This window comes from Psammomys obesus, unplaced genomic scaffold, assembly GCF_907164565.1.
Source record: "Psammomys obesus unplaced genomic scaffold, mPsaObe1.curated_primary_1811, whole genome shotgun sequence".
NCBI lineage: Eukaryota > Metazoa > Chordata > Mammalia > Rodentia > Muridae > Psammomys > Psammomys obesus.
Genome location: NW_026587215.1, coordinates 3,604,633 through 3,628,978, shown reverse-complemented (window position 1 = coordinate 3,628,978; position 24,346 = coordinate 3,604,633). Strand labels below are relative to the sequence as shown.

General features: G+C 39.6%; 1 protein-coding gene across 1 annotated transcript in view; it reads right to left on the bottom strand.

Moving 5' to 3' along the window:
* The window catches only part of Ep300 (E1A binding protein p300), a 67,882-nt gene that overhangs the window by 28,008 nt on the left and 15,528 nt on the right, over positions 1-24,346 (bottom strand). The window contains exons 3-12 of the mRNA XM_055602956.1: positions 16,587-16,763; positions 14,213-14,474; positions 13,243-13,356; positions 11,856-12,101; positions 10,215-10,308; positions 9,573-9,710; positions 7,105-7,222; positions 5,892-6,066; positions 3,790-3,867; positions 2,735-2,844 (exon numbers count right to left, since the gene is read on the bottom strand). Coding sequence (XP_055458931.1) covers positions 2,735-2,844; positions 3,790-3,867; positions 5,892-6,066; positions 7,105-7,222; positions 9,573-9,710; positions 10,215-10,308; positions 11,856-12,101; positions 13,243-13,356; positions 14,213-14,474; positions 16,587-16,763 — 1,512 coding nt within the window. The remainder of the gene's footprint in view (positions 1-2,734; positions 2,845-3,789; positions 3,868-5,891; positions 6,067-7,104; positions 7,223-9,572; positions 9,711-10,214; positions 10,309-11,855; positions 12,102-13,242; positions 13,357-14,212; positions 14,475-16,586; positions 16,764-24,346) is intronic.

Sequence of the window (24,346 nt, the reverse complement as noted above, 5' to 3'; positions counted from 1 at the left end):
AGCAATCCTCAGAATACCAAAGGGCTAGGATTATTGATTTATACTGCCACATAAGGTTAGCATTGCAATTAAAAACCAAAACAAACAAAACCCCAAACAACTATGAGAGTAGTTTTGGATGTAAATCCTTAAATGTTGAACAAATTAAGTAAGATACCATGGTATTCATCAGAATTCTTAACTATACAGTAAGCTATGACACATGTGTATACACTTTGGAAAGTTGCTGACCCCAACTAAACTTAGACAAATTTTGTATTATTTAACCATCACTTCACTGGCCACAGGTTTTGCATTTACTGCAACTTAACCAATTTCCTGACCTGTAGATTCATGATTTCACTACATCTACTTTCAAAACTGTATCAACTGTGTGTGTGTTTGGGTACATGTGCCATAGTAAAAACGGGGAGCCACAGGACGATGTATAGGAACCAGCTCTCTCTTTACCAGACGGGTATAGGAGAGTAAATGTGGGTCCATAAGGTTTGGGACAAGTGTTGTTATTGACTGAGCTATCTACCTAGCCAAGTTATTTTTTGTTTGTTATTTGTAACAGGGTTTCTGTGTGTAGTCTTAGCTGTCCTAGACTCACTTTGTAGACCAGGCTGTCCTGGAACTCACAGAGATCTTACATGCCTCTGAGATTACAGCCACCAGACCTGGCTGGGGAAGTAATTTTTAAAATTGCATTTATGTATATATGTCTTTCTGTGCCACAGTGAGCATTTCAAGTAAGAGAAGAATTTGCAGAGGGAGTTAGTTCTCTTTGCTCCCTGAGGGGCTAGAGAAAGAATTCAGGTTGTCTGGCAGCACGAACATGTATCAACTGGGCTGTCAGATCACATACTTAAAAAAAAAACAAAACAAAACAACATTATACATCACACATTGGTGTTTTGACTGCAGGTATGTCTCTGTGAGAGTGTCAGATTCCCTGGAATAGGAGTAACTGCTATGTGGGTGCTGGGAATTGAACCTGGTTCCTCTAGAAGAGCAGCCAGTGCTCTTAACCACTGAATCATCTGTCCAGCCTCATATATCATAGTTCTAACAGAATTTTAATTTAAGTTGTATCCATGTAACTGCAGGATTAATTCCACAGTCGAAATCTCCCTTTTTCTTTGTTTTTGAAAGTTGGAGTGTATGTATGTGTGCATGTACATGGACAGTGGGTAGGTACTGTGGTAATATGAATGAGATAGGATTGGCCCTTAAACATTTCATCTCCAGCCAGTGGAGCTATATGGGAGGGATTAGGAGATCTTCAGCCAAGTACAGCCTTGCTGGACACAGTATGTCAGTACTTGTGAGTTTATAGCCTTATGATCCCCTTTCAGTTGGACCACTCTGCTCCTTTTGTGTGGCTGAAAAGAAATTAATCTCTCAGATTCCTGCTTCTGTTGCCACACCCTGTATGCCATTATAAATGTCTATTACTGAGAATCTCAAGCCCAAATAAACCAATCCGTTAGGCTGTTTTTTTTTTCACAGTATTTTATCATAACACACACAGGAATGTACTTTCTACTTTCTCTACATTTTAGAACTAATCTATTTTAGGTGCATTCTTTCCATATCTCTGTGTGTGTGTGTGTGTGTGTGTGTGTGTATACACATTCATGCCGTGAGCTCATGGAAGTCAGACAAAGAGGCCCTAGAACTGTAGTTATGGATAGTTGTGAATCACTACAACTGAACCTGAATGCTATACAAGAGCAACAAGTACACTCTTATTAGCTGAGAGAATGCCTCAGCCCCTCCACTTTATGTTAGAGACAGAGTATCATACTGAACTTCGGCTAGGATGGTTAGCTAGTGAGCTGTAGGGAAATCTCAAACTGTAACACTGGGGTTGTAAGTGTGCGCCACCATACCCTGGCTTTTATGAGCTCAGTTCCTTATGTTTTCACACCATTTCCCCAACCCCTCTATATGATTTTTAGGCAAAATAGAGACAAAAATGAATTGTGTTGTATATTAATAATTTCTGCACTTCCACTTCTTTGAGATTTTGTTTTCAGCTGGGTATGATAGCACACACTTTTAATCCTAGCACTCTGGAAGTCAGTAGACAGGTGGATTTCTGCATCTGTGTCAGGCTGGTCCACATAAAGAGTTCTAGGATAGTTAGGGCTACATAGTGAAATCCTAGTTCAGAAACACAACGAGCTGAGCATGGTGGCACACACCTGTAATCCCAGTATTCTGAGAGGCAGAAGTAGGCAGACCCCTGTGAGCTTCAGGCCAGCATGGTCTCTACAAAGTCTAGGACAGCCAAGGCTACACAGAAAAACCCTGTCTTGAAAAAAAAAAAAAAAAAAAAAAAAACCTACCTACCCACCCCCACCCCTCAAAAAAAAAATTACTGAATGTATCCTCATTTCTAAACTATATACTGCTTAACTGGGACTGGGGATGTTTTGTGGTGCTAAGGCAACAACCAAATCTTAAACATGGGGTAACTGTGCCGTATTAAAGACCAACAAAGTTGTACTATTAGGAAACAATCTCAAATTGTCAAGATATCTCAGATAAAAAGACACTTGTAACCAAGCTTGACCAGCTTGACTTTGATCCCTGGAACACACATTGAAGGACAGAGGTAATTTGGATGTGCACTCAGATACAAACACTTTGGTCACAAAATAAAAGGTGTATTGCTTAAACAGGTATAAACATTAGGACTAGTTTTTCAAGTATTTTTTTTTTTAAGGTATACAGGTACACTAACCGGATTGAGTGTCCCAGACTGAGACAACTGTCCATGGTGCTGAAGAGGAGAAGGTTGGCGGGGTCCGATGGGGGGCTGGGGCATATTCATCTGTCCAAACTGATTCAAACCTGTGAATACATGCAGAATTTTATCTCAATAGTTTTCTGAATTTAAGATGTAAGTTTTTAAATGTTGTATGTTTATAGATGATGGTGAGCCACCATGTGGTTGCTGGGGATTGAGCTCAGGACCTCTGGAAGAGCAGGCAGTGCTCTTAACCTCTGAGCCATCTCTCCATCCCCAAAGATGTAAGTTTTAAATGTGATTCTGCTCATTTTTTTGGGACCAAAAAGGAACACTTAAACTCTGTATCAATTTGTTTCAGTCATACCAGCTAAGCAAGAGCATTATTTGTTCGCTCTATCTACTATCCATCCATCCATCCATCCATCTGGATTTTTCAAAACAGACTATAAAAGAAGCCCTGGCTGTCCTGGAATTGCAACATGCAAAACTATTTATGATTTAAAATTTTTGAAAGAGTCTCACTTTGTAGTGTAGCTCACTCTGCCAGCTTTTCTAGCTCAGATAACTTTTCCTTCTGTATTCTTGCCCAGGCTAGCCTGAACTCAGCCTTGAACTCATACCTGGCCTCTTGTCCCTGCCTCCCAAACTGTAAACTGATAATAGTATTCTTATTTCTGCTATTTTTTGACCCAGGGTTTCACAATGTAGTTCTCCCTAGCCTAGACTTCACTTTGTACGTAAGGCAGGCTTTGAACCCACAAGAGAACCACCACCTGCTGGGACTAAAGGTAAGCACCTCCATGTCTACCATGTCTAGGTGGTTCTAAACAGATGCTTATTTACTGTGATCTACTCCTGGGCCTGTCAGCCAACTTGCTTCCTCATTTTCCCTTCCTTGATGGATTTCTAATACAAGAGATTTTCAAATTTCCAAAGCAGGTTATGGAACTCGCTGCTGAATTAAAATAGGAATTAAGGCAGCAAGAGCATTTTGTTCTACATGAGGGGCTCTAAAGATTAACCATGTATTTTTTTCCTAAATTTACCAGGTTGAGGAGTTATCCGAGGCATCATCTGGTTTGGCACACTGCCACGGATCATAGCTGGATCAGGTAGAGGACCATCTGGAGTTGAAGATAGAAATATAGTTAAGTATTATTTAGTTTTTTAAAAAGAACAAAATCCCATCAAGTATTATCAATAACTAAAAGAATCTCTAACTTTAATCTCAAAGAACAAAGGTTTTAACTGGACAATAATCTGAATAAACAGCATACATATTATACTAGACCATTCATTTTGTGCATCTTAAAGGAGATTAAAATATGGAACTGTTATCTTTTTAGGTTATCCTCTATTTAAACACTTTCAACAAGGTATACTGAATAGTGTTGCTGGGCCAGTAAGCAGCTCTGTGAATAAAGGCACTTGATTCTGAACCTAGCAACCTGAGTCTGATGCCCAGGATGTACAGAGTAGAGGTAGAAGTGTCTCGTGCACATTGTTCTCCAACCTCTGTTGGGTTGCTATGGCATGCTATTCAAGTCCACCACTCTCTGTAATAAAAATCATTTCTATTCTTTTGGGTAAGGGTAGACTGAAATTTCTAACCTAGCACAGAGAAAGCTAAAAGGGTTGCTATGAGTTCAAGTCTACTGTGGGACAGTGTGAGAACCTGTCTCAAAACAAACAGCGAGCAGCTACCTGCAGAGCTCCCATTATACAGACATGCCAGCTTTTCTAACTTAGAAGTTTTCCTTCTGTATCCTCCCCAAATACTTAAAGCCTAAATTAGCATGCTTTCCCAGGGCACTTTGGACTTCCACATTCATTTGCTGAAGCTCTTTCCCTACCCTTCAGCCAGGCCTCTGCTTGCTGACCTCCCATGCAAAAGGCATGGCTTTCCTTCTTCCTCTGCAACCCTCCAGGCCGCAACTGAGATGTACGCTTGCATGCCCTGTTGTTTTTCCTCCGCACAACAAATACTGATATTCCCTACTGTTACCTTTATCACACAACTGACGCAGCCTGTGCTATTTACTCTTGAAAATGATTTATTCTTTTTCTGAACATTACTATTTACAGTCTATCCATCAAGGAGTAAATTAAGCAATCCATAACAGCCAGATATAGAATTACTTCACAGGTCAAGAAGAGTGTTAAATAAGAAATGGAAGCTGTAAATGTTATGCAATGATGCTTTGGAATATGCAGTATATGTCATTTTAAACATGAATCTGTTTATAATGAAGTATATGGCCAGGTTTGGTGATGCAAACTTTTCAGTCCCAGCACTTGAGAGGCAGAGGCAAGCAGAACTCTATAAGCTCAAAGCCAGAATGGTCTACACAGTAAGACCCCCATGAAGTAGTCTGAGTGAAAACAGACCCTTCTAAACTCGTATTAAAATGTTTTGGCCTCCAGTGAATGGAGCTATTTGCAAAGACGTAGGAAGTATAGCTTTGTTCGAGTAGGTGATCTTGAGTCTCTAAAGTTGGGCTCTGAGGTTTCAAAACTAAAGCCATGCCTCCCACCTCTACTTTCTCCGCCTGTGGATCGAAATGTAAAGCTCTAGTAGTAAAGAAATGGTTTCTTTTAACAGGTGTTTTGGTCATGGTGTCTCTTTCATATCACACTAAGGCACCCTGTCTCAAAAAACTTAAAACAAGCCACTAATAACAAAAACAGTACTTAACTATCTATTGAGCCCTGATTTTAGTTCATATACCAAAATCTCCTGGGTACTTGTCAAATACAATACAATGGATGCTGGAGAAAGCCAGTGAAAACATGTAAGCGGCCATTTTCTATTTGAAAGGCTCTCTTGGGCAGTAAAAATAATTGTAGAGTGTCAAGTTATGCTAATTATTATACCCTGAAAGGTTCCATTTGTCCACTAGTTTTTAAAAGTGGATATATTATTCTTCATATTAAGAATAACTAAGCTGGGTGTGGTCACATACATCTTTATCCTAGCAGTCAGGGGGCAGAGGCAGGATGATCTCTAAGTCTAAGGGCAGCCTGGTCTAAAGAGAGTCTAAAACAGCCAAGGCTATCCAGAGAAACCCCGTCTCGGAAAACCAAAAAGGGAAAAAAAAAAAAAAAAAAAAAAAAAAAAAAAAAAGAAAGTATAACAAAAAGCACTTACTGGTAGTCATCCCTGGTTGTTGCTGTCCCATGTTAGGCCCAGCATTCATAGAAACTGGAACCATGCCAGGAGCACTTGGTAGCATGTTTTGTTTCTGTAGTCTAGTCCTCCGTTTCTCTTCTAGTTCTTTCTGGATCTTATAGATCTTCTCAGCTAGGAGGTGGTAGTATTCCGCCTTGAATATTTTTTAAATAAAAAAGAGAAAGCAGAAATTGATAAACAGAAAAAAATATCTAAGATCAAATATTGGTTTCATTCAAAGAATGGTCAATAACTAAAGCTGCCTATAGAAAGAAAGGCAGGCAGATGTCTGAGTTGGAGGTTGGCCTATTCTACAGAGCAAGTTGTAGGACAGTCAAGGCAACACAAAGAAACCCTGTTTTGAAAAAACTAAAAACCAAAAACGAACAAAAACAAAAGTAGGCCCTAATGTATATAAAGTCAATAATAAATGAGCTTATAGTAGCAATGACATGTGACTAGTAATTTCACTATGAATTTACAAAATAAACTTCAAGAAATATATTTATAAAATGCAAAACTGGCAATTTATAGGGTCCAGAAAGAATAGCCTACATTTTAGTACCAATTTTAAAACGTTCAATTTGATGCAAAGAAAATGCTACTTGAGATAAAACATCCAGGAACTGATTCACAACATTCTATGGAAGAGAGTGAAGAATTACTGACATAGCTAGTTCCAGAACAGCCAGGGTGGACGAGGAGGGAAAGAAGGAGAAAAGGTGAGGGAAAGAATGAGAGTTAAAAAAAAAAAAAAAAAAGTTAAGATAACTGAGATACACTTAGAGATATTGCTTTGTCAGCCAAGCTTAGCAGTACATGAAATGCTAGCACCTGGGAGAGAGACAGGAGGATCAAGAGTTCAAGGTCAGCTTCTATTACAGTTTGAGAGCAGTGAATTTCACTTGGGGCCTTGTCTCAAACAAATAAAATGAACTGCTTTTTGTATTCTGTCTGTTCAGTATTAGGAAGAAGGATCAGTAAAGCTAGAGAATACTGCTAGAAACACCAGCACTGTTTGTCATTTTAAAAAAGTGGCTTCTCAAACTCATATGATCTGCATGCCTATGCCTCCAGAGTACTGGTATTAAAATTATGTGCCACCAAGACAATTTAAAATACAACAGACCCACTAAAAAACAAACAAACAAACAAAACAAAACCAAAAGCAAAAAAAACCCTCCATGCTCACTCTATTGTTTGCAGATTCATACATGTCCCCTTCTACTTTCCGAGCATATGCAACAAGATTTTCCATCCGTCGGTCTTTTAAAGCAGCAGGATCCGGAGTAGGAAATATGGCTTGAACACTGGAACATAAAACAGCACCACTGTAATAACATGTCAGCTTTACATACACTCACAAAGCGAGCACAGTGGCACACACTTGTAATCCCAACAGTCTAGGAGGCAAAGGCAGGCAGATCACTGTGAATTCAAGGTTAGCATAGTCTAGAGTAAGTTCAATGACAGCCAGGGATACACAGGGAAACCCTGTCTCCAAACAAAACAAAACAAAACAAACAAACAAAAAAAAAAAAACACCCCACAAAAAGTCATTTTTTAAAAAAGTTGTTAATTTCAATATGGCTCATCTTTATTTTATTTTTACCTGCACGTATGGTTGTCCACCATGTGTGTGCACTGCCCACAGAGGCCAAAAGAATACAAAATGGGATCAAGGATACTAGGACTGAAATTACAGACTATTCTGACCTGCCATGTAGGTGTGCTGGGTTAAGTTTTTTGAAACAGGGTATAGCTTTGGCTGTCCTAGACTAACTTTGTAGACCACACTCTCGTCAAACTCGGAGATCCAGCTGCCTCTTCCACCCAAGTGCGGGGATTAAAGGCATGTGCCACCATGCCTGGACCCCAGCCAGTGCTCTTCAATAAGCTATTTCTCCAGAGCCCCAAGTACTGTATTTTTCAACAATTACCAACAGAATAATGTATGCATATTTTTATTCTTCTCTAGTGTTGTAACAATTTTGAAGATGCTTTTTCTTCTTTTTCTGGAAGACAGCATTCTTCTGTGTATCCTTGGCTGTCTTAGAACTCTATGTATACCAGGCTGGCATCAAAATCAGCGATTAGACTGCCTGCTTGGATTAAAGGCATAGGCCACTAAAACCATGAAATGTTTTTGTAAAGATTGATATATTACAATTACAAAGCAAAACTTTTATTAGTGATAGTCAAAGGGTTTTTGTAATCATGAAGAATAACATCATAAAAATACTTTCTAGACAGCTAGACAGACTGCTTAGTATTAAGACTTTCAGTTCCAGTTATCAGGCAGCTATAGTGGCTCAAACACCCTCTTGCACTCACACCCAAGCAGCATAAACTCACATAAAAACATACATATGAGTAAAATTAACTACTCTCTGGTCTTTGTGATTCTACTAAAAAGTTATGTGGTAACACATAACAAAGAAAACCTGATTTTTCCTCCAGTATCATGAGCCTTTAGATACTCCTCATGAATTTATTTGGCTTATTAAAACAAAACCCAGTAACTACTCAAAAATTTTAAGAACTTGTAAAGGAGGAGCAAGAGAGCGTAATTTTGCTACCATACATGTTTTACACTGTAAAGTTGGGTATGGTGGCCACCACCTTACTCTCAGTACTCAGCAGGTAGAGGAAGAAAGATCTCTAAGTTCAAGGCCAGCCTGTTATACATATCCAGTTCCAAGACAACGAAGACTACAAAGAGACACTATTTCAAATGACAGAGAAACAGGTGCCCACTGTAGTAATTCCCTGTAAAGTACGTGGACACAGTATTTTTTAGAAGACTTATTCCAGTTTTAAGATGTGTGTGAGAACTTGCACATACTTATACACACATGCAGGAGCCTTGCATCCCTTCAATCCTGATCCCCTTTCCTCCACACCTAGTTCATATGGGAATGGAGATCAAACCACAGCTTTATGAACCTAGGCAAGTACGATATGAAATGAGCAACACTGCCAGACCCAAAATATCAACAATTTTTATTCAACTTATTTGTTTTTCATGTATGCAGGACAAAGGATTGGTGAGAAGGCCAGAGTGCAACTTCAAGAGTCAGTTTTCTCTTTTCCACTGTGTGAGTCCAGGGATGGACTCAACAACAGAGCCTTTACCCAATGAGCCATCTCATGAGCCACAGACAAACAATTTTAAGTAACTTTAAAAATAATTTGAGGCATGATAAATTATATGTTAATGAAGAAAATAAAACAGATTTAAGAAGCCAGGCATGGTGGCATATGCATACAACACTACCAAATACCTGGGAAAAGAAAAAGAGGATCAGGAATTCAAAGTTAAACTGTGTGTATTGATACTCTCTTCTGACTTGCCTCCCCTAAACCCAAAACAAAAAGAATGACCTGAAAATTAAATTAACAACAGCCTAGCTACACAAAAGTAGTAATATGGCTTTGGACGTTAACATTCCCAGCATTTGGGAGGCACTGTTGACAGGGTAATTTTCTGGTTTGCTGACACAGAGATTCTCTGTGTGGCTTTTGCCTGTCCTGGAACCTGCTCTGTAGATCAGGCTGGCCTCGAACTCCAGCCTCCAAGTGCTGGAATTAAAGAGGTGCGCTGCCACCACCACCCAGCTGACAAAAACTCTTATAAATAACACATGTCATCTTACTTACAGTTTATGAACAAGGTGGTTTCGAAGATCCTGAGTAATATCTTCATGCCACTGTTTCCGAATTCCAGTACTAGATGGCTGAGCTGCTGTTGGCAACGGACCCAGGGAGGACACGCTGGCATTTTCACTCATCATTGGGCTTTTAAAATGAGAGATAAAATAGCTTTAGTGAAGAAGTACTGGAGAAAGACAACTTAATTAGAGCTAACAGTAATTACTACCATGTGTATGAGACTATGTGCTGTTTGTGTGAGCATATTTCAGTAAAGAATACTGTTACATTTCTTTATGAATGATAAAAGTGAATTCTTATATTTACAAAGCCAAGTCTGTCAACAGACTGTGTTGCCATGTGGACACACCTTCCCTCTAAGGCCCTTAAGCAATAACTTAAATAACATTAAAAGAAACATTCTTTGAAAACTTCATACACATGCACAATATATTCTAATGCTATCCATCATTTAAGAATGGGATGGAGCAGCAATACAGAAACTCCCTACTACTTTTAGTGACACAAATGTCAAGTAAGGCTACACATGGACATCCTGCTTAATCCCTTGCCTAAAAGCTACCAGCAAATCAAAAAAACTAAAACACTCAAGGAATTAAGTATTTGAAGGGACTCAGGAAACAAACTTACTTTTGAGAATTTATGGCTGAATGCAACATGGAGTCAGAAAGAAGATTCGGAGTCTGAACGCCAACACCTCCATTTACTCCCATAGGACTAGCACCTGGGCAAAACATAGCAAAGAAATAAATAAAATAGGCATCATACAATAAGTACTATAAACCAAGTGAAGAAAAACGACAAATTAGAAAAAAACTAGCATATATTATTATAGCAATGGAATTAACAATACACAAAGACTAACCCAAGACATTACCTTACAAACAAGTAAGAAAAGAAGCACAGAAGCTGGAAAGAACACTTATTGGTAAAGTGTGGCTACACAGGCACAGCACTAGAATCCAAATCTCATGCACATACATAAACATGGGTGGCAGTGCTCCAATATCACCAAGTGCCAAAAGGGGTGGTCTCCAGACCTTACTGGTCAGCTTTACTGGTCAGGCAATGAGTGAGCTCCAGCATAATAAAGACACAGGCTCAAAAAATAAGGCAGTGAGTTAAAAAGGAAGACACAGACCTTGTCTCAAAAAGGGTGCTCTTGAGAACAGCTAGATGTTGTATCACATTTTTAATCACAGCACTCAGAAAGCAGAGGTACAGGCCAGACATGCTGGCACATGCCTTTAATCTCAGCTAAGGCAGGTGGATCTCTGTCAGTTTGTCAAGGCCAGCCTGGTCTATAAAGTGAATCCAGGATAGCCAGAGCTCTGTTACACAGAGAAAGCCTATCTTTAAAAAAAAAAAAAAAAAAGGGGGGGGGGGCTGGAGAGATGGATCAGCGGTTAAGAGCACTATTTGCTCTTCCAGAGGTCCCGAGTTCAATCCAAGCAACCACATGGTAGTTCACAACCATCTATACTGGGATCTGATGCCCTCTTCTGGTATGTAGGAGACAGAGCAGTAAAAGAAAAAAGAGAAAGAGAGAAAGAAATCTGAGAGGGAGGGAGAGAGGGAGGGAGGGAGGGAGGATATGAAAGAAAAGGCAAGCAGATCTCTGAAAATCAGAAGTAAACCTGTTCTACCTCAGAGGGTTCCAAAACAATCAGAGCTAAACAGTGAGATCCGGTCTCAAAAAGAGGAAGAAGAGGAATAAATAAGAAGAAGAAAAGGAAGAGAAAGAAGAAGAAAAAGAGCTGGAAGATGGCACAGAGATAAACAGCACTTGCTGTTCTTGAAGAGGATCTGGGTTCAGTTCCCAACCCCTACATGACAGTTCACAGCTATATAAAATTCCAATCCCAAGAATCCAATAATTTCTTCTAATCTTCTCAGGCTTTCCATGTGGTACATATACAGTGAAGCAGAAACATACAAATCCAGATAAATATTAAAAACAAAAAATATGACTGGTGAGCTCTGTAAGTAAAGTGCCTGCCATGCTAACATGAGATCCCTCTGTGTTCAGACCCGCAGCACCTATGATGTGTACTTGTAATCTCAGTACATTTAAAAATATATCAATTTCAAAAAATCATTTAGTAAAAAACAAAACAGAGGGAGACAGGAGAGGTAGGAAAGCAGGGATACAGAGAGAGGGAAGGAAGGCGGGAAAGGAAGCATGTCTACCTACAAGCAGGTTAGTCTTGATTTAGACATGCTATTCACACATTTAACCAGGATCACCTCTAGACTAAAAGATGCACTTACTCATGTTGTTCATGGGCCGCATGCCTTGGGGAGACTGTCCAGACTGCTGACTTTGTTGATTCTTTGCTTGCACCTGGGCTTGTGGTGTAATCTGGTTTACTTGGTATGGTAGTCCAAGAGCAGCATAGGCTCGCTCTATAGAGCTGGGGTCAATCTGACTAACAGTGCTTAGGCTAGGGGTAGACTGCTGACCCACTCCTAGAGAGCTAGGATTTCCAAGCCCAACTGGCGCTCCAGTCAAAATTGCTAGAGAAGACAAAAGATACAGTATTAAATAAAATACTACAGTTGGTTTTAAAAAAAGTAAAAATGCTTAATGATTTTATAAAGTTTTATTTACTGAAGTGTCTGAGTAGTATAGCTCATGTCTCCAATTAGTTTTTAAAATAATTTTCTAGTCACATGCTTCATATGTACTTCCAAATCTCTTTCTCCCTCTGTCTCTTTCAAGACATGGCTTCCTTGCGGAGCCCTGGCTGTCCTGGAGCTTGCTTTGTAGATCACACTGGCCTCAAACTCAAAGAGCCGCCTGCCTCTGCCTCCAAAGTGCTGGACTGAGGGTGTGCAACACCAAGCCTGCTTCCAAATGTATCTCAACACTACATACTTCATATTTCGTGGAAGAAAGACATTGAAGCTGCACTTTCAAAATGTACTATTTTTCCCTATTACTTTCCTATAAGAACAATCTTATCTTCATCTGATAATTTTATTTTATAAAACCACACATGCATGCACACACCCATCACACCTTACTTGAACACTGAGGTAGGCAATGTCCCTGAGTTTGAGGCCAGCCTGGTCTACAAAGCAAGGTCCAGAACAGACAAGAATGTTACACAGAATATCCCCATTTTATCTATCTATCTATCTATCTATCTATCTATCTATCTATCTATCTATCTATCTATCTATCTATTTTTTGTGGCAGGGTTTCTCTATGTACCTTGGCTGTCCTGGTCTTACTTTGTAGACTAGGCTGGCCTCAAGCTCACAGAGATCTGCCTGGCTCTGCCTCCCAGGTGCTGGGATTACAGGAATGTATCACTGCACCCAACTTAGAATATCCCTATCTTGAAAACAAGAGGCCAAAATAACAAACAATGCCCGAATTCAACATTTTTTTCATTTGATCTACTTGATTGCAAGTGTGTAAAAGCAAACCATTCAATGACAAAACAATGATGCTTCAATTTTGGGGAAAAAAAATAATAATAAGGTGTACATTATAATCAATGTATTCAAGAGGCCGAGGCAAAAAGATAGCAAAAGCACACAATCAACAGAAATCTCACCCTAGCAAGCAGAACTCTATATAGCCTGTCAAGAGGTATGCGTGTGCTTCTCAAGATACCTGGATATAAATCACCAAGATTTAATCACTTACACTGTTGATTTCGCTTATCCCCAGCATTTTTGAGAGGAAGACAGACAGGACAATCATGCCTTGTACAATTCTTCCAGTGTGAAATGATTTGTCGAGAAGATGCACAATGTGCCACTGAAATAAAACAAAAAAATAATTTTTTTAAAAACAAGAATAACAGCCAACTTAACAGCTTTAATAATATATGTGGTACCTCTTTTAAGTAAAGATACTCCAAGCAATTGTGGAGAACACAGGGCAGAACAGTGACGCCACACATAAAAGTATTCAATTGGGTAAAAAGTGTATTGTGTTGAGTATTTATTTGCCCACATGGATATGACTAAGCCTTTAACAGTACTACCTGAGCAGTGCTATGCTGGAGCAAATCAATAAACAAATATCACAAAAAATAAGACTTTACAACTTCCTCTTCTAACATATTCTACTCAGTTGTGGTTATATAGCAGCTGTCTTTACAATTTCCCAAAGAAAATACCATCAAGATTATTTTGCCAATGTGGATAAATTGTATTTCGTCCAGATAGCTCTTTTTTTTTTAAAGGTATTACAACAAGCAAATGGGTAATGTTTAAGTTGGGAACATAGTTCAGTCAGTCAAGGGCTTGCTGTGCCCTAGTACCCACAAAATGTCAATCGAGTTAATCCCAATACTTGGTAGCTGGTGACGATAAATCCCCAGAACAAGCTAGCAGTGACCTCTGGCAAATTTGGAGATAGGAAGTGCTCAGTAAGAGTGTTCATCTACCATGTACAAGGATCAGGGTTCACTGTCCAGGAACACAAACAAGCAAATGTACATCACCATGATGTATTTTATGGGTCTCAAATGCAGCAGAGTATCAAGCTGCTTTGTTTATAAAGAGGGGAAAGCAAATTTATGTATTTTGATATCAGAATATGTCTAAGTCCATAATGTCACCAACATAACCAGATACTAAATAAAGACATCACCCTAAAACCTACTCACCTTGACAGGACTTGCCTGACTGGCAATGTGTCATGTGGTTTAGAACATTTTTCATGGTGCGACAGTGGGGAAGATTGCACTGCCTCACTTCGCCATTAGCTTGCTCGCGACGCTGGCACTTGTGAGCATGTAAAAGGAGAACAAGCTGCTGCTGGATGAGCTTGCGCTTCTCTGGATCAGCTGTATGTGCTCCAGAACCCATCCCTGCCGCAACTGGAGTCACAAGGCCTGACTGCTGGACCGATGGGCTAGGCTGTTGGCCCTGAAAGATATAACAAAGACACATTTAACAGTGTCATGGTGTGTGCAATCTTTTAATAGGGACTAGGTATTTTCAAATTAAACCATTATTGGTGATCTACTATATGCCAAACTTCATTTTTTTTATTTGGATGGAAAGAATTCCGTAGATACATGATAGCTTCTATTATCAGAAAGCTTAACGCAGTAAGAAAACAAATTACAACATGTCTCAGAAATAGTCAAAGTATTAGACACAGAGACCTAAACTAAAATGAGCTGGTAAACTTCACATTCTCAATATTGGAGGCTGAGACGGTAAGATCCAGAATTCAAGGCCAGTCTTCTATATAGCAAGTTTGAAGGAGCCTGTTGTCAGAAGCTGACTCAAAAAACATACAGGGGCTGGAGAGGTGCCTCAGTGGTTAAAAGCACTTGCTTCCTCTGCCAGAGATTTGAATTCTGTTCATAGATTACATATCCAGAGCTCACAAACTCCTGTAACGCTAATGGATCTAACAAACTCTTCTAGTCAACTTGGACACCAGCATGCATACAACACACACAGAAACACAATTAAGTAGAAATCTTAAAACAGAAAACCAAGTGTTCAAATTAAAGGCATGTGCCAGCATGTCCAGCAAAAAAAAATAAGTTTGAGGGCTGCAGAAATGGCTCAGAGGCTAACAATACTGGCTATTCTTCCAGATGTCCTGAGTTCAATTCCCAGCAACCACATAGGAGCTCATAACCATCTACAGTGAGATCTGGTGCCCTCTTCTGGTATGCAGATACACATGCAGGCAGAATTCTATATAAATGATAAATAAATCTTCAAAAAACAAGAGGAAAAAAAATCGGGTCTTTTTGCTTTTGTTTTTCCAAGACAAGTTTTCTCTGTATCGCCTTGACTATCCTGGACTCACTTTATAAACCAGGCTGGCCTCAAACTCAAGAGATCTGCCTGCCTCTGTCTAGGAGTCCTGGGATTACAGGTGTGTGACAACATGCCTGGCTAAAAAATGGTTTTTATACCTCCAGATAAATAAATAACTTTTCCCAGCAAAAGTTATTCCTTAGGATATCGAGGAAATGTTTCATTATCTTTGTAATATTTAAAACTTAACAGGATTTCAGAAATACAGACAATAAACACAACACAAAATACAAAAACATGTAAAAGAAAGATAAAATTACTCTAGGCCAAATTTCAAAAGGCAAAAACAAACTATTTAGTAATCTTAAATTCGTAACTAGAAACTGTTTGAACCAAATCATATCCACCTGTGTCTGTGTCTAGAGCCACCATACCTTTCTTATTGACAAGTTCTCACCTTAGCTCTGGCTGGCCTAGAACTTGCTATGCAGACATGGCTGACCTGAACTTACAGAGAGCTGCCTTATTGGAAACCTTTAAACAGATGAACTGTCCATTACAGGTAGTGCTTACTGAAGTTTAACAGCAGTGAAATGTGCACTGGGTTCCATCCCAACAGAGAAAAAAATTTTTTGAGAAAAATTACTTTGTTATACTAATGCAAATAAAATTTATATAATCCTTGCGAGTAGAAGTCTTTGGGTCAAGTCTTTTCAAGAGCAGAAAGGTTTTCCCTTCCTTCAGTCATCAGGCTCCGGAGACTTCACTGGAGCACACATTTACTCTTATTTTGGATTATTCTTCCTACTGATCATTAGGCACACGAAATAAGATCCCATATTGAAATTTTACAAAGTGAAATTCCAATCCAAGGCACAAGGAACCCCCTCACATGATTCACCCATCACACAACAATCAGCCTAATGCTCACAAAATGGCTCAACAAGTAATGATAATGACCTAAGTACAACTCAAGACTCACACTAGAAGAAAACCAGCTTCTGCAAACTGACTTCTCACACTCACATGTTCACCATGGCATGTGCACACACACCTATCCTATACATACATAAATGTTAAAAATAAAGAGTTAGGCAGAGGTGGAACATGCAACTTAATCCCAGAGCAGGAGTAGACAGATCTCTGTGAATTCAAGGCCAGCCTGGTTTTTTGAGCTAGTTCCAGGACACCCAGGGCTATATAAATAAACCCTGTCTCCAAAAACCAAAATGAAAGAAAAAAAAAAAAAATACTCACCATGTTGGGTATTCCCCCACCAGAAACTGCCTTTTTGTCCATTGCAAATGGAGATAAGCTATTTGGTAGTACAGTCTTTGTCTGAATTTGGAGACCAAGGCCACTCGCTCCAATCTGCTGTCCAGAATTCTGCGTGTATGGTGAACCATAAGGACTAGGATTGCTCATCATTCCCATCTATGTAGAAATCAGAAAACAAAATTTCACTCTCCAGATTACTAAAGACATTACCATACCCATATTTCATGTTCTATATTTAGAAAACCATCTTAAATAAAATCTTTTGATTAAATTAGAACCTATACTGAAGGGCCCAGCAAAACAGCTCGGCAGGTAAAGGTGCTCACTGCAAAATCCTACCAACCTGACTTTGATCCCCTGCATTCCCAAAGGTAAAAGGGGAGAACTGACTCCACAGGAATCTCCTCTAAGCTCTCTGCCTGTGCCATGGCAGATGTGCCCTTAACAATACACACACACAATAAATAAAACCCAAATCTAAAAACTAAGACACATGAATTAAAGTAAGTATGCTTTTAAAAGTAAATTTCACAGATAAAATAAAAAAAAAAAAAACAAACAAACAAAACCTGAGCAACAGGTAGAGGCTGGAGTCAGAATTTTCAATGTCACACTCAGCTGTAAGAACCAGGGCTACTTTTTGCTCTTCTCAGTTTCTCTAGAGCCATTCTATTACACAATGAAGAACTTAAGCAATTTATGTGTGCACATCCATGCACTTACCACAGTGCATTCACATGCAGAAGTTAGAAGACTACTTGATGCAGTCAGGGGCTCCAGGCTTGTCAAGTGTCTTTACCTACCAAGACATCTCATAGGCAAGCCTTTAACTAAGCTTGGATCTTGCTGATTAGGGCTTCACCTCTCCACTGATGAGGCCATTTTTTAAAACAGAGCCATTTTTTAAGACAGGTACTGGGGACTAATAAGCCCCTGTGCTTGTGTGGCAGCATTTTTCCAAATAATCTTTCTCAAAGAACCCCCTCCCAACTATATTTTGAGACCAGGCTTGGTTCTGTGAAGCCTATAACTCCAGCGCTTCGGAAGAAACAGAATTACCAATTCCATGCCAGCCACATTCCCACTATTATATGACTACCTGATATTAACTTGCAAAGGAAATAAGTATTAAGATCACAAAGATGCAAAATTTTTCTTTTTCTTCTTAAAGTAGTATTACTTACACACATAATTTTTTATTATTTGTACAGTATTCTGTCTGCACACCAGGAGTGGGCACCAGATCTATATTTCACTATAGATGGTTGTGAGCCACCATGGGGTTGCTGGGAATTGATCTCAGAACCGTTGAAAGAACCACCAATGCTCTTAATCTCTGAGCCATCTCTCCAGGGGCCCTCCCCTTTTTTTGAGACAGGGCTTATCTCTGGCTCTCCTAGAACTCACTTTGTAGACCAAGCTGTCCTCAAACTCAAGAGGTCCGCCTGCCTCTGGCTCCTAAGTATTGGGATTAAAAGCGTGCACCAGCACCCAGCTACCACTTAAACTCTTTCTCTTGAGACATAATTTCCCTATGTAGACCAGACTGTTGTACCACCACACTTGTATTTATTTTATGTGTGTGAGTATTCTGCCAGCATGTATGTCTGTGTACCACTTACATGCAGAGCCTCCCAAGGCCAGGAGAGGGCATCAGATCCCCACTATATAGGTGCTGTTATTTGTTCCTGGGTCTTCTACAAGGGGAGAGCCAGTGCTCCTAAGTAATGAAGCACTCACTTCTCCAGCCCTTGACTTATTTATATTTTAAAGTACTAATATTTATTCTAAAATAATTGTAACATTTATGCCTATGCTGATTTGTAGTTGCGTGTGTGTATATATATATTTCATTTATAATTGCTTCCTTAATTAAAAAATTCATAGGATGAAAGCCATTTTACCACAGAACTCTGAATGACACCATAAAAGACCAAGAAGTAACAAGTGTTTATAGAAGTTTATAAAAGGAAATAAAATGCAGAAATTTCTAAGCTGCCTTGGTATCTATAATTATGTCTTTATTCACATTATCTCTCAATACAATCTGGTGTTTTCCCTCAGAATTCCACCTTTACATCATTAGACTGTCTCTTGAAGCCTTTTCTTTCTTCCCCATCAAATAGAGTAAGATGGAACTATATTTGTGTCTGCTACACTGTTTTTTGATCTCACTTCCTTCTATAACTGATGGTTTCAGATCTCCAATTACCCACTATAATACACTGACCTAACCTGACAAGACAGAGAAAGGACCAGTGTTGTACTCCCAGACTGAAACACTCCACCCTGCAGGGAGCTCCTTACATAGGAAGCCAGTAATTACAATAGCTTCAGGAAGTTCCTGAAACTGACTAGATTCACTAGGTTTCCTCCCTGCCAGTGTAAGCACAAGGTTGAGAGTCCCCCTCAGAGGGAAGGAGATATGCAGAAAAGACTCTCAGAGGAGAAAAGCTGCAAAGACTCTGTGGCCAGACCAGCTGCCCAAAAGCAAAAGAAAACAGCTGCCAGGAAGAATTTTCAGGCACCTGGACTTTTCCCAGCTGTTAGGCTGCCTTCAGGAGGTGCAGTATGCTCCAGGTTCCCAGCTTTGTGAGCTGTTCACCCATGCTGGGGTGGGCTTTGGTGATATAGATGTCTTTTAAGTCATTTCTTCTCCTGTCAGTGACCCTTCACACTTATAAGAAACCCCTATAAAGGTCATTGGTTTACCAAATCAGATTTTGGTGGTATTTACACTTTAGTCTGCGATTCCCTATCTGGAATAAGTAGCTGTGTGTGTTGTGTCTCCCCAGGAAAAGTTGTGTCATACAACATTCAGGAAATGACAAGCAAAAGACATCTCTTACACACAAAAGCCTTCAAGGCATCATTCTTCCTTTGCTAAAAAATAGCACTGCATATATTAAATACCTATTAATACTTAAATTCCTTCAGAAAATTAGGAATGTAATAAAATACATATAAAAACATTATAAATGAAAATAAGGGTCGAAGAGATGATTCAGGTAGTTAAGAGCACTTATTCTTGCAAATGGCCCATATTCCAGGAACCTGCATAGTAACTCACAACCTTCTATTAATTCCAGTTCCAGGGAATCATCTTCTGGCATTTGGTGGCACTAAACAAACATGTACATGATACACAAACACTCATACAAATAGTTATAAAAACAACAAACATAACAAACAAACAAGCAAAAAGCACTCTACCAGGCAAGCTCAAGCTTACAATATTAATTTCAGGAGGCTGTGACAAGAGAACTGATTTTGATAGCTCTTTAGTTTGAGACCAACCTGGAACAAAACAGAAACAATGCCAGACTTGGTGGCACATCAGTATGCCATATATATTTAGGTCCTCCAGCAGGCCAAAAGCATCAGATCCCCTGAAGCTATATTCAGGGGCTTGGAAACCAGCCATCATAGGTGCCGGAAACCAAATTTAGGTCCTCTGAAAGATCAGTACAAGTTCTTAACTGTTGAGTGAAAATCTCTCTAAAACACTAATTCTCAATATAAAACTTTAAAAATCAAGAACTCTTAATGTTGGAAACACAGATCTCAGTTAATATCTCAGTTCTTGCCTGGCATGCATTAAGACCTGGGTTTGGTTTCACCTACACCCCATAAACCAAGTGTTATACAGTATATGGCTGTAATCCCAACATTCAGGAAATGGTGGCAGGAAGATGAGTATCACACAGGAAGTTCGAGGCCAGCCTGGGATATTGAGACCCTATCTTAAGTAACAAGAATTCTTCTAATATTACATACAAAAAATTATCATGGAGTGATGCCAGGAGTAAACTCCAAAAACTATGTTATCATTACTGTTTTGGGTAATGGCATTTATTCCTAAAACCAAACACTCACTTTAAACAATTAAACTCTAAAGTTTTTTAGGGAGTGCTGGTGATCATTCCTGGGGTCTTGCTCATACAAGTACACATTCTACACTGAACTCTGAACTACATCCTAAATGTGGCAAGATTCACCCCACAACCACCCTCCTGTTCTTTTGAGACAGGGTCTCACTGTTGGCTCTGGCTGGCCTGGAACTCTCTAAGTAGACCAGGGTGGCCTTTAATTCAGAGACCCATCCATGGGGTTCTGCCTCCCAGCTGCTGGGATAAAAGCTGTGAGCCAGCATGCTCAGCTTAAGATCCATTTCTTGCCTGGTGATCACACATGCCTTTAATCCAAACACTCAGAGGCAAATGGATTTCTGTAAATTTGAGGTAACTCCAGGGCAGCCAGTGCTACACAGGGAAACCTGTCTCAAAAAACAAAACAAAACAAAAAACAAAAACAAAAACAAAAACAAACAAACAAACAAAAAAACCTTTATGTGAAATTTACTATCAAAACTTAATCTCTACGAGGGCAGGAATTTATGCTTTATTCATTGGCATGTATCCAATTCCTGAATCAATGAGGATATAATCTGTGAAAGGACACACTAGAAAGATGTCTCAGTGAATTAGAGGATTTACACTTGGTTCTTCAGGAGGCTCACAACTGCCTATAATCCCGCTACATCAGGAAAATCCAATGCTTCTGACCTAAAGCCTCCATGTGCAGTGCACATACCTATTTGCAGACACACACATTTAAAACAGCCACAACTTTTTTGTTGTTGTTTTTTGAGACATGGTTTTTCTGTATAGACCTGGCTGTCCTATGCAGTCTGGCATCCAATTCAGATAAGCCTACCCCTGTCTCCCAGAGTGCTTGAATTACAGGCATGCACCACCACCACCTGGCAATAACAACTTTTAACACACCAACTTAGGTTCCTCCCAGTGAACCTCTCTGCTTTTTAAAAAATTTTACTTAATTTTATGTGCATTGGTGCTTAGCCTACATATATGTCTCTGGGTGTCAGATCTTGCAGTTACAGACAGTTGTGAGATGCCATGTGGGTGCTGGGAATTGAACCCAGGTCTCTGCAAGAGCAGTTAGTGCTCTGAATAGTTGAGCCATCTCTCCAGCCTCCTCTTTCTGCTTAACACTTGCCTGACATAATTAGATAAGTTCCATATATCTCCATGTTGACTGCTGCTCCATTCGTAATAAGTAGGAAACAGAAGCAGCCTAGATGTCCACCAACTAATGGCTAAAAAAATTTATACATACACAATGAAACGCAGCTGTAAAGAAAAATGAAATTTGAAGGAAAATAGATGGAACTGGAAAATACAAAGCATAAGTTAACCCAAGCCTAGAAAGATAAATTCCACAAAATATCTATTGTGGATCTTAGCTTCAAACTTTTAGATTTGTATGTTTAACTTGAGAGCATCTTCAGAGGTCAGGGCACTAAGAGAGACCACGGCAATGTGTAGGTGGTTGAGGGCAGGTGGGGTAGGAGGGAGAAGAAAGCATTTGCTGTATAAACCTGAAGACACGGGTGTTTAATCCACATAACCCTTATTAAGACTGAAGGAAGAAACCACCACCAGAAAGTTCTCGTCTTTCCCCACTGTGGAACACAAGTATCTACAAATAAATCTCATATAACAATAAAAAAATGAAAAAATCCGGGTGCAGTGGGACACACCTTTAATCCCAGCACTCAGGGAGGCAGAAATAGGGGGCTTTGGGGGAGGGAGAATGATCTCTGTGAGTTCGAGGCCAGCCGGGTCTACAAAGTGAGTCCAGGACAGTCAAGGCTACACAGAATTGTTTAGGACTAGAAACATGGCTCAGTGAGTAAACATGATTGAAATGCAAGCCTGATATCCTCTGACCTCCACATTAAGTGTGCCCACCTTTACACGAACATTAAAAATACAGAAGTGTGAGCCAAAAAGTCTGCTTTTGTTTTTTGTTTTTCTGAACTCACTGATATCCACCTGCCTCTGCCTTGTAAGTGCTAAGGGATTAAAGGTGTACTACCACCTTGCAAAGAAAAAAAAATTTAAACAAAAGTATTCTGCGCAAATCAGTACTGCTGCTCGCATAGGTTACTACTAAATGAAAGTCTCAATGTGGGATATCGGCCCTTAAGATCTGGTCAGAGATACTCCACAAGCCACCAATACAGACCGCTGCTATTACCACTGCCACCTGAACTAGACAGAACACTATTGGTGAAAACCTCAGACCTAGGTTACAGAACATGGAGGAATCAAGCTGGAATGCAGCTAGAAGTTTCCTTCCTGCTGACTAGCTTTCATAGTGCGGGAAGGTATAATATAGCAAACTGCTAGGGAAGAAAGTCATCAACAACCTTATGCACCTTGCAAGCCACAACACAAAGCTTCTAGTGAGGGGTCCCCAATGATGCAATAGTACCCTTACTATTATGAGGGTAAACCATGGGTTTCTAATTGGATTTCAGACCTGGTCCACAGGAGAACATTCATGCCTCATCCTGAAGCCCAGAGCTATTTGCTAACATCATATCTGAACACCTTCTTAGTAATTTTGTTTATACCTACACACTAATGCTTTTGTGAACCTTGGTCCTGGATCAGAGAAGCTTCTTTCTGTATTGGACAGTAGTTAATGCAGAGTTGCATAAAACAAAACTGGTCAAGGTGCTTAGAACAAGTGACTGTTGAGTGTTTAAGTGACAAATGGGTTAATTATATCAAACCCAGGCTCAAGGAACAGAGAGGGCTGCTGTAAAATGCCAGACACAATATGACTGCTACAATAATGAACTCACAACAAAACTTGAATAAAATCTGCACAAGAGTAAGATGATTCAGGGATAAAGGAGCTTCTGTGCATGCAAGTTTGGTAAGAGTTCACCTAGAATCCATGTAAATGTGAAAAGGAAAAAACAAAATTTCAAAAGTTGTTGGGATCCTTATATACCTGCTGGACCCTGCAATGCATACTCACATTTAAAAAAAAAAAAAAAAAAAAGGGTGAAGAAGGAGGTAAAGAAAAGCCTGTACAGCATGGAGCCAGTTAACATCTCATCATAGACAGGGGAATAGTTCATTACTAACAGTTAATGGTTGCTAGGCAAAACTTAATTTTCTTCAGCGGTATTAGCACAGGACAGTTGCCTATGCTCCAGTAATGTCCTATGCTCACACAAGCAATCCTAACTAAACTCAGTGTCACAAACAATAATAAAGACACAAAAAGCTGGCTACAGTGACCCATGCTCTTAATTCCAGTATTACTGATAGAGGCAGATCTCTGACTTTGAGAACAGTCTGGTGTACGTAGTGAATTCCAGGCCAGTCAAGGATACATAGCATGACATTGTCTCAAAACAACAAAAATCTCAAACAAGGTCCAACATCTATCTGGTTATCAAACCACCTATAACGCTAGTTAAATTTTCATTGGTTTCATTTCTACATGCTCAATATCATCAACTATGAATAATGTTTAACATGAAAGAATCCTACCCTCACCCTTCCCATTTCCCCAATCCCAGGCTGAGGTGATGAAAAGAATGAAAAGAATTAAGATGGGGTACGGCAGCTAATTAAACCATGCACGAAATGTTACAGGAGGCAGAGGAAGGAGAACCACTCTAAGACTCAGGTCGGCCTCAACCACAAGCAGGTTCTACGCCAGCCAAGTCCATAGCAAAACTTTGCCTTTCTTTTTTTTTTTAAGATGTTTTTATTTGTGGGTATATGTATGTGCCTGATGGGATGTTGTGCACAATGTGTATATGTGCATGTACCTGCAGAAGCCAGAGAGAGTTGGATCCCCTGGAACTGGAGCTACAGGAAGTTGTGGGCCACTTGTTGTGGGTGCTAGGA